Raw genomic sequence first — 10,694 nt, forward strand, 5'->3', positions numbered from 1 at the left:
GGTACAGACATACAATGGAATATCATGAAGTCTTAAAAAGGAAGGGAATCCTGTCACCTGCTACAACATGAATGACCCTTGAGGACATTTGGCTAAGTTAAAATAAGCCAGCCACAAAAAGATAGTTTTATTACTATTCCACTCATGAGGTTATAGCTAAAGTAGTCAAATCATAAAAGCAAAGTAGAAAGATTGTTGCTAAGAGCTGGGGAGAAGGGGCTATTAGTGTTTAATGAATATAGTTACAATTTTACAAGAGGAAAACGTCCTATCCTAGAGAACTGTTACACAATGTGAATATACTTACTACTCAATTATACAATTAAAAATGGTTGGTGGTAAATTTCATGTTGTGCTTTACTACTATAAAACAAAAATGAGAGAACATTATCATTTATCCAAGTAGAAAAGATCAACTTGGTAAATAGTGTTGGCAAGAAGGCAGAGGCATGTTGATAAAATGTTGCTGGAACTATACAATTAGTAGGATTTTGGAGGGCAATAATGATCAAAATGTTATTAATAAATGCAAATATCCTTTGAACCAGCAATCACTTTTAGGAATATTTCCTACATAAATCTACACAGATACTCAGTCTCATGTATAAGAATATCTAGTGTTAACACTATTTATAATAGCAAAATACTCAACCTAAACTTCTCCCCGTAAAATACTAATTTAAATAATTTAAACGGAGTACCATGCAGCCATTAAAAATGGGCTACTGTGTTCTGCTATGAAATGAGCTCTAAAAGTTGTAAAACATTGCACATGATAAACTGCCCTATTTGTGCCAGGAAAAAAAGGAGAGGAGGATGCCTATAGTAGCACATACCTAGAAATTGTCTGGAAGGAGACAAGAAGCAGGTTCCAGGAAATAGGGCTGAGATGAAATTGTTTAAGACAGTCTCACTTCTTGGCCCAGACTGGAATGCAGTGGCGAGATCTCAGCTCACTGCAACCTCTGTCTCTCAGGTTCAAGTAATTCTCTGCCTCAGCCTCCTAAGTAGCTGGGATTACACGTGCCTGTCACCTCACCCGGCTAATTTTTTTGTATTTTAGTAGAGATGGAGTTTCACCATCTGGGCCAGGCTGGTCTTGAACTCCTGACCTCGTAATCCACCCGCCCTGGCTTCCCAAAGTGTTGGGATTACAGGCATGACCCACTGTGCCCAGCCTTATTTTTGGAGACAGAGTTTCGCTCGTCACCCATCCCAGCCCAGGCTGGAATGCAATGACACGATCTTGGCTCACTGCAACCTCCACATCCCGGGTTCCGGGGTTCAAGCTGAGATTACAGGTGTGAGCCACCGCACCCAGCCTTAAATTTTTCATTGTATACTCTTATTTTTAACAAGTATGTTTGAAAATGGAAGCATGAAGGTGGGAAATACCAATTCACTTCTTTCCAAATACTCTTAGTGCTTTTCAGCTCTGGCTGCTCATTATAATCACCTGGGAGCTTTAAAATATCCTAACACTCAGGCCTCACCACAGAGCACCAGGGTCTGACTCAACAGGTCTCAGGATAGGCCCCTGCATATCCATGTTTTTAGTTCCCCAGATGACTCTAATTTTCAGCTGTCTTAGGAATCACTGATTTAGACCAGGGATTGGCACAAACCTTTTCTGTGAAGGGCCACATCCTAAATGTCTTAGGCTGTGTGGGCCATTGATAAGGTCTCTGTCATATCTTTTTTTTTTTGCCTAGGCTGGAGTGCAGTGGCACGATCTCGGCTCACCACAACCTCCACCTCCTGGGTTCAAGCGATTCTTCTGCTTCAGCCTCCCAAGTAGCTGGGATTACAGGCATGCACCACCATGCCCGGCTAATTTAGTATTTTTAGTAGAGATGGGGTTTCTCCATGTTGGTCAGGCTGGTCTGGAACTCCAGACCTCAGGTGATCCACCCACCTAAGCCTCCCAAAGTGCTGGGATTACAGGTATGAGTCACCACACCAGCTATTATCTTTTTTAAAATCCTTTACAAATATAAAAACCATCCTTAGCTCTTAGGTAATATAAAAACAAGCCATGGGCTGGATTTGACCCATAGGCCATTTTGCCAACCCCCAATTTGGACTATGCACAAGCTGCAATATAGACTGGAAAAGGCACCATGAGACAAGCTGTGGCCAAGAAAACCCTGCAAGCTGCTGCCAAAAAGCCTCTGCAGTGAAGTCACAGGTCCAGACCCCAGTCCTCTAACTGGCACCCAAGTTGTTCTGTTTTGAGTAGGAAGAAGAAGGGGTTCAGACTCACAATAATAAACTCCCAAGACACATTATAAACCAGCCAGTTTATTATTTTATAGTAAGATGTAGAACTTTTACCATGCAGACTGAAATATCGGTGTCAGCATGAACAGTACATTTTCTTCCTAGAGTCAGTTACATGAAAAACCAGGTTATTATCAGGTTATTTAGCAAGTGTGGAATCCAAACAAGAGGAGACTAATCTTAAGACCTACAAATCATCCATGAAGGCTTGGGGCACACTTTCCTACCACCCAAACACCTTAGCCTCCAGAAAGCTGTGGACTCTTCACTCTCCGTCTTGTTCTGGCTGAGCACCACCACTGATCAGTCACTTCCTGCAGCCATATCCACAGGCCAACTTGGCCTAAGAGCTGTATCTCTGGTCACTGGTTTGTGTTGTTATAGCCACTGTTACTAACAGTTAAGGTTCTGAAGGGGGGCACGTCAATTGCTCCCATGTACCAACTATGAGATACAATAATCCTGTTAGTTTGTTCTCCCAAACCCACTCAAGTTTATCAGGTAATATGCTCTGTAAGGTTCTTTCAACCCCATTAGCACATATAGAGATTACCAATAAATTCATCTACTATAGCCTACCTTCCTACTGAGGATTGAGTTTTTCTTTTCCCCACTTTCCTGATTCTCAACCATGTAGGAATTAATGAAACCAATTCTATGTCACCACTGCAACCAAGACAGCAATACCAAGTGATATGTATTTTTCAAATTAACGTCATTTTGTTCTCTATACTGTGAAATACGATGCAGTCCTCAACTTAGTACTCAATACTAGGAAGGGTCAAGTTGTCAAAAAATGTCTATCAACAGTAGAAAAGTTTGCTTTCAAATTAAAAAACAAAGCATGTATTGCAAACATCATGTAATGATAAAATTACAGAAAAAAATATATTCAGAATGACCCACGGCATTCATACCACACCAGAATTTTGCCTGTAACAAAACAGTAAATTTTATTCCAAAAAGTAGGTTAGGTCCATGCTGGCTAAAAACCTCAGTCCCAGACCCAATAAATGAGGATGAAATACACAGTGCATGCTTAATATGACATTGCATATACATCAGCCATTCTTTAATGCCCCTGGCTAGGGTTTTGAGGGAAAGATGGATGAAATGTGAACATGTGCACTCACAAAGGCAGAATTTTCTTCCGGTTATAAAAAGTCATACATGTGACCCTTTACTATGTCTTGAGCAATAGCTAAGTTTTTGTCTGTGGGAATCCACCTTTGAAAATCACAACAAAAATCAATAGGAAATGATTTAATATAAAATACACAAATTTCTAGAAGGAGGACTTTCACAGAAAAGGAAGGAGACAGCAATGAAAATGAATTTTCTTAAAAAATAACATTCCCTTATTTTGTCCCTGCTACTCAACACTCAAAACCAAGTCTGTACAAAACTAGGTAACACAGATAAGGACCAGAAAGGATGTTACACTGTAAAGTCTTAGGACCTACCCTAAACTTCTGTCCTCATCAAGACCCACACCTAGAGACCTGAGGGTTCCCAGGTCCACTGGAGAAAGTGAGTGATCTCTGACCATCACCTCTGCTTCGCCAAAGATGGCCCGGTCACTCACTGTCAAACTTCACGGAATTGACCTGAACAGAAATGGAGCCTCCCCGGTAGCTGCCCCGCTTCTTCTTGGTTTTCTCATGCCGGAAGGACTTGCCTTTGGTGAACTTCAAAACCTGATTGGCTCGCTCTCCCCAGTCTCCGGCTGCACCTCGCTGGTAAGTAGAGAGACAAGGCTAACACAGAAGGACCATGCCAGGGCCCTGTCACTTTTTTCTTTCTACTCCCTACTCAAGGCAACCTGAACCCAGAAAGGATTCCCACCAACCTGAACCAAGAGCTGTGTTCTCTGCACTACCACCCTCCCTCCCAAGAATGGTACAGATCTCTCTCTCACCTTGGCATCAAAGGAGTTGTCTGCCACTCGTGAATCCACCTCAATTTCCTCTTCCCTGACCCTTCGGAATGGGGATGATGCCCTTTTTTCTCCCTACGGAAGAATGAAGTAGGAAATTAAAGACAGAGTGATCATGTAACAGCTCTCCTGAGTGATATACATGTGCACATGTGCCAGGTCATGCCAGGCAGAGCTGTCAAGATGATCCTAGATTATTCTACTTTTAAAGGGCTGGCTCCTAAGAGGAAAGTGAGACAGCTTACTTTCTTCCTTTTTGGAAATGTGTTAGGTGTCTGAAGCTTTATCTTCTTAGCCTGAGGAGTCTCTGCCTCCTTGGCAGCCTCATTCTGCTTCCGCTTCTTTAATGAACCTAAAAACAAAAGCCAAACTCAGGCCGGGGGGCAGTGGCTCACAACTGGAACTCCAGCATTTTGTGACACCAAGGTTGGAGGATTGCTTGATCCCAGGAAACTGAGATCAACCTAGGCAATAGAGTGAGACTCTGTCTCTACAAAATGTAAAAGAATCAGCCAGGCATGGCGGTGCATGCTTGTAGTCCCAGCTACTGAGAAGACTGAGGTGGAAAGATCACATGAGCCCAGGAGGTTGGGGCTGCACAAACTGTGATCATGCCATTGTACCCCAGCCTGGGTGACAGAGTGAGACTCCATCAAAAAAAGAGGGAGAGATCAGTTTCCTGTTCTTCCTCCCAGGTTTCCCCAACTGGAAGCCCAGTGGTGGGCCTCCTCTCACTACCCTACCCTCAAAGAGTGTATCCCATCCTGATTTGGCGGGACAAAACCCAGAGGGCATGTTCATTGGGTACAAACCTGGTTTGGAAACTGCCACTGCTGCCTTTTTCTTTTCTTCCTCCTCCTCGCTGTTCTTAGCTGCTTTTCCATTCTGGGCAGTCAGTGCAGAGGTGCCGTTGGCCTTGAGGGCTTGTGGTCTTGGAATGCCCTTACCCTTGCTCTTGGGCTTCTCTTCTTCCTCCTCACTGGAGTCATCAGAGGAAGAACTGCTGCTGCTCTCAGCCTTTCCTTTCTTTGCAGAGGCTGGCTTGGAAGGCACTGCACCTCCTGCTACCTCCTGTGGCTTCTTCTTAACTGCGGTCTTGGACGTCTTCTCTTCCTCCTCACTGCTGGAGCTATCTGAATCAGAGCTGCTGTCCCGACTACCCTGAGGAGCCTGCTTGGCTCCAGAGGCAGGCAGAGATGGAGCTGCTTTGGCAGGAGCCTTGGGCTTAGTGGTGGCCACTGTCTTCTTTGTCTTCTCCTCTTCACTGGAGCTGCTCTCTTCCTCACTGGAGCTGCTGTCAGCCTTTCGCATGACAGGCTTCAGGCCACCACCCAAAGATTGCTTAGGGGCTGCAGCTGGCTTCGCTGCAGGTGACTTGGTGGTGCCAGCTGGCTTATTTGAGGAATTCTTGGTGGTACCAGCTGGCTTGGAAGGATCTTCATCCTCAGAGCTGTCAGAGTCTAGACACAGAAGGGATGGAATCAACAGCTCCTCAAATCAGATTCAGGGAAGCCCTTAGCAGCTGCCTAAGAGCATCTCACTGAACTGAGGGCTTCCATATGCCTTACCTGAGCTGTCTGAAGAGCTCTGTGCTGCTTTCTTTGCTGGAGGTGGTTTAGTGGTTGCTTTAGAGATGACTGCCTTAGCTGGGGGTTTCTTCTCTTCTTCAGAACTTGAATCTGAGAAGAACCTGTAGCATTATGCTGGGTCCAGGGTCCCAACCCAACCAGGATAGCAATAAAAAGAATGCGAAGACACACACAGAGCCTTAACTCTATCTTGCTTTAAGCAAAAAGCAATGAAGGGATAGAAGGCTTTCTCTCTCCCTTATTCCCCATCGCCTCCTCCAGATCCACGCTGAGGGGAGGCTGCATCCCTCTGACTCACCAGACTCATCACTGCTGTCTTCACTGCTTTCCACAGGCTGCTGCTTCTCCACAGCCTTCTTGGGAGGCTGGGTCCCCAGGGTCTTTTTTGGTGGGGGAGCAGAAGGTGGGGGTACTGAACTGTATGGACCTGTGTAAAAGGGACGATGTGATGGTTTTAAGATATGTATACAAATTTTTTGATACTACTTCCTTCTAGAAATGAAGCTTAATTTGCCTTCACTTGAGTATGGGCCAGAATTAGTGACTCAGTTCTAACAGAACATGGTGTTGCTTCTGAGTCTAGGTTATACAAGGCACTGCAGATTCCTCCTCGCTTCTGGGTCACTAGCTCTAGGAGAAGCTAGCTGTCATCTCATGAGGATGCTCAAGTAGCCCTATGGTGAGGTCCATGTGGTTACTGCAACTGGGCCCTGTCCACAGTCATACAGCTTCACTCCCCATGTCAGGTCACCTGGTTTATTTTTCATGGGTTTTTTCTGCTGTTCTTCCTCCTCACTGGAAGAATCCTCACTGCTAGAACTCTTCTGGGTAGGGGTGGCAGCTGCTTTCACTGGGGCCTTGGACACAACTTGCTTTTTAGGTACAGTCTGCATTAGAAAGAAAATTGATTACCACAGGAAAATGCTGACCCAACCAATCCTGCCAGGGAATGGAGACACACACACATCCCACCCTGGTCACCTCTTCCCTGACAGAAGTTATGGCCCAGACCTTCTTGGGGGTGGCTGCTGCCTTCTCCTCCTCTGAGTCATCACTGCTGCTGCTGCTACTACTGGCTGCTTTACCATTGACTACTTTAGATGCTGGTCGAGCTGGAATACCCAAGAAAAAGAAAGAGTAAGGAGGTTTAGGACAAGTCAGGATCATGAAAAACCTCCTTCCTATGAGCACAGAACTTAGGAGTCCACCAATTTTTTTTTAAAGAGGCTAGCTCTGTCCCACAGCTGGTGTGCAATGGTTCAAGTGATTCTCCTGCCTCAGCCTCCCAAGTAGCTGGGATTACAGGCGCCCACCATTACGCCTGCCTAATTTTTGTATTTTTAGTAGAGACGGGGTTTCACCATGTTGGTCAGTCTGGTTGGCCAGGCTGGTCTTGAACTCCTGACTTCAGGCGATCTACACACCTCAGCCTCCCAGAATGCTGGGATAACAGGAGTGAGCCACTGCGCCTGGCTAGGAGTTCACCAATTCTTTTAACTTTAGAGCAGCCATCAGGGAGAATGCCATGGTTTACCACATCAAAGGATTCCTTTCCTATCCCAAGTCAGGAATAAAACTGTCTTAAAAAAAAAAAAAGAGCACAGGCGGGTCCAATGGTAGTGGGTTATCAGAACTTAATAACATTTGTGTCACTAAAGTTGGTATACAACCCCCCACTGCTAAATTTGACTGGCTTTTTAAAAAAAATAAAAAAGAGCAAATAAATAATCTAAGTATGCCCTCTAAAATCTTTCACTTCAACCTCCATTCGGAGAAATCATAACCTAACCCTCATCACAAGTTAAAGAAAAAAAGAAAAATACTCATTTGTCTTACAGAATGAATGTAGAAGAGCAAAAATGGCAGTGAAAAGCACAACAAATAGATACATAAGTGGTCACAGTGGAATGGGATGTGTGAGTACATAAAATGTTTATGAAATGTCACAAAATGCCAAATGGATACTATTTAAAAAAAAAAAAAAAATACATTTTCCCTTGTTGCAGTAACTGTTTCTCTATTTACTAGCTCCTAACTATGAAATCTTATTATTTATTACTGAAAAAGCTTTAAAATAAAAAGACTATTAATCAATACCTCTAGTTCAACAAACAGTACCAGCAATTTTAACACCAGTCCCCAGAGAAATCTGGTCCCCAGCCCAGCCTCTTGGGAATGGAAACAGTACCTGGTTTAGGTGGGGCTTTAGCCTGAGGTTTAGCTGCCACAGGTGTTATCTTTAGCTTCTGGTTCTTTGGTGGCTCATCCTCGGAACTTGAGTCAGAATCAGAAGCAGAATCAGAGCTCTTGGCCTTCTTAGGAGGAGCTTTGGCTGCCTTCGCTTGGGGCTTAACTCCCTTCTGTTAGAAAAAACACAAGGAGGGGAATCCGCAAAAGCTTCTGGTACCCAAAGGGCATCCTAGGTTCCTCCTAGGTTCCTTTTATTTTTAGGGGCCTAATGGAGCAGTAAGAGCAAGAGAAAGCTAACGATAGGATATGGAAAGGGCAAAAACTCTTAAACAACAACAACAACAAAAAGAAACAACAAAAAGTTGGCTGGGTGCTATGGCTCGCCTGTAATTCCAGCACCTTGGTAGGCCAAGGTCAGGAGTTCAAGGCCAACCTGACCAAAGTGGGGAAACCCCATCTCTACTAAAAATACAAAAATGAGCTGGGTATGGTGGTGGGCACCTGTCATCCCAGCTACCTGAAAGGCTGAGACATGAGAATAGCTTGAACTTGGGAGGCAGAGGTTGCAGTTAGCTGAGATCACACTATTGCACTCCAGCCTGGGCAACAGAATAAAACTGTGTCTCAAAAAAAAAAAAGAAAAAGAAAAAGCCATTGATATGTTGGCCCTGTTCCTGCCAAAGCTTCCAAGAAAACACACTCTCTTATTCTTGGATCCCTGAATAGTGTCCCAGAGGAACCCAAACTCCCCAAGCAAAATGGGTTTAATTTTTCCTCTGGAGTCTGAGCCCGACTTCAGCCTCACACATCCATTCCAGATCTCATACTTTTATCAGTTTCCTGAAAATCCACAGATTTTCTTCCTCATAATCACCTATTGTACTGCCACCATCAACCTTTGGTTATAAGCTAGAGGCCACAATTTTAGGTTTCTTCCTTTCCAATCCTTAAATCCCTTTTTCTTCCCAAACCTGCAAACCTGGATAGGCTGTTTCTTTTGGTCCTCCTCCTCATCATCACTGGATTCTTCACTGCTGCTGCTCTCTGATGCTTTGGCTGCAGCCTTCCCAGGAGGCAGACCAACTCGCTTGGCAGATACAGCTGAACAAAAGCACAGGTCCCAGTAAGAATCAGCCATATGGGACAAGCAGGCTGTATATTCTTTTCCTGGCACCATCAAGCCCACTGGCTACTCTGCCTTACCAGCCTTCTTTGCTGGAGGCCCTTGAACTTCCTCCTCCTCCTCACTGCTGTCCTCACTACTGTCGCTGGATGAGGCCTTCTTTTTAGCTTTCTTAGTCACTGGTCCATTTGCCTGTAACTTTCGCTCTGGGGTCTTGGCAGACCTGCTGAGGTAGATTAGACCATTTTCTAGGGGATTGGAATCTTCTTCCCAAACCAAGAAACACAGCCCAACCCACCTCGGGGGAGAAAACAGCCAAAGTGGAACAGGAAAGGCTTACTTGAGCCAGAAGCTATAGATGTCTAAGAGGGAAGAGGCATTGGCATCCTGCTGTGTCTGTAGGAGAACAAAAAGAACTGGGTAAGGAAATTATTTTATCCCAGTTATACTTTCATTAAATGTGGCCTGTTATATACATACCTACTAATTTTGGTATAAATGTTACATCCTGATAAGACTTTTGCTACTTGCATAAACTAAGAGAAAAATACTCTATTTGTGCATTTCCCAATTTCTGACATAAAAAACTTCGGCTATTCCTATGTTTCTGGCACCATCTAATCCCCTGCCTGCCAATCTATATTTATCAAAGTCCAAAAAAAAAAAAAAAAAAAACTCGGTCAGATACAGTGGCTCAAGCCTGGAATCCCAGCACTTTGGAAGGCAAAGGTGGGTGGATCATGAGGCCAGGAGTTCGAGACCAGCCTGAAACAACATGGCGAAACCTCATCTCTACTAAAAATTTAAAAATTAGCCTGGCATGGCGGCACGCACCTATAATCCCAGCTACTCGGGAGGCTGAGGCAGGAAAATTGCTTGAACCCAAGAGACAGAGGCTGCAGTGAGCCAAGATTGCACTCCAGCCTGGGGAACAACAGCGATAATGCCTTTTTTTTTTTTTTCCCTCTTCATTATCAATACAAAGCAACTCTGTCTTAAAAAAAAAAAAAAAATCACTTTTGACTGGGCACACTGGCTCATGCCTGTTATCCCAGCACTTTTGGGAAGCTGAGACAGGAGGATCACTTGACGCTAGGAGTTCAAGACCAGCCTGAGCAACATAGCAAGACCTCCATCTCTAGCCCCCTGCCAAAATAAAAGTTTCACTTTATCAATGTACTATCTAAGAATGTAATCTTACCTATTACATGAGAATACAAACACTAATACAAAAATGTGTTTGCTGCAATGTGGATTATAATACCAAATCATTAGAAACAAGCCTCCAGGCTGGGTGCAGTGGCTCACACCTGTAATCCCAACACTGTGGGAAGCCAAGGCAGGTGGATCACCTAAAGTCAGGAGTTCAAAACCAGCCTGGCCAATATGGTGAAACCCCATCTCTACTAAAAACACAAAAATTGGCTGGGTGTGGTAGCAGGAGCCTGTAATCCCAGCTACTTGGGAGGCTGATGCAGGAGAATCACCTGAACCTGGGAAGCGGAGGTTGTAGTGAGCCCAAATTGTGCCACTGCACTCCAGCCTGGGCAACAGAGCAAGACACCATCTCAAAAAA

General features: G+C 44.5%; 1 protein-coding gene across 4 annotated transcripts in view; it reads right to left on the reverse strand.

Annotated features, from left to right (window-relative positions):
- Nucleotides 1-2,281: 2,281 nt before the first annotated feature.
- The window catches only part of NOLC1 (nucleolar and coiled-body phosphoprotein 1), an 11,839-nt gene continuing 3,426 nt past the window's right edge, over nucleotides 2,282-10,694 (reverse strand). The window contains exons 2-13 of one of the 4 annotated variants that reach the window (XM_017531170.2): nucleotides 9,459-9,514; nucleotides 9,199-9,341; nucleotides 8,975-9,096; nucleotides 7,994-8,165; nucleotides 6,817-6,917; nucleotides 6,557-6,692; nucleotides 6,104-6,232; nucleotides 5,785-5,895; nucleotides 5,029-5,676; nucleotides 4,462-4,568; nucleotides 4,199-4,291; nucleotides 2,282-4,016 (exon numbers count right to left, since the gene is read on the reverse strand). In XM_017531170.2, coding sequence (XP_017386659.1) covers nucleotides 3,858-4,016; nucleotides 4,199-4,291; nucleotides 4,462-4,568; nucleotides 5,029-5,676; nucleotides 5,785-5,895; nucleotides 6,104-6,232; nucleotides 6,557-6,692; nucleotides 6,817-6,917; nucleotides 7,994-8,165; nucleotides 8,975-9,096; nucleotides 9,199-9,341; nucleotides 9,459-9,514 — 1,977 coding nt within the window. In that variant the 3' untranslated portion in view covers nucleotides 2,282-3,857. Of the gene's footprint in view, nucleotides 4,017-4,198; nucleotides 4,292-4,461; nucleotides 4,569-5,028; nucleotides 5,677-5,784; nucleotides 5,896-6,103; nucleotides 6,233-6,556; nucleotides 6,693-6,786; nucleotides 6,918-7,993; nucleotides 8,166-8,974; nucleotides 9,097-9,198; nucleotides 9,345-9,458; nucleotides 9,515-10,694 lie in introns of all 4 variants that reach the window. The other 3 variants (XM_037739494.1, XM_017531169.2, XM_037739493.1) reach the window with 3 other exon arrangements.

Source organism: Cebus imitator, unplaced genomic scaffold (genome assembly GCF_001604975.1).
Source record: "Cebus imitator isolate Cc_AM_T3 unplaced genomic scaffold, Cebus_imitator-1.0 Scaffold71, whole genome shotgun sequence".
In the NCBI taxonomy this organism is placed as follows: domain Eukaryota; kingdom Metazoa; phylum Chordata; class Mammalia; order Primates; family Cebidae; genus Cebus; species Cebus imitator.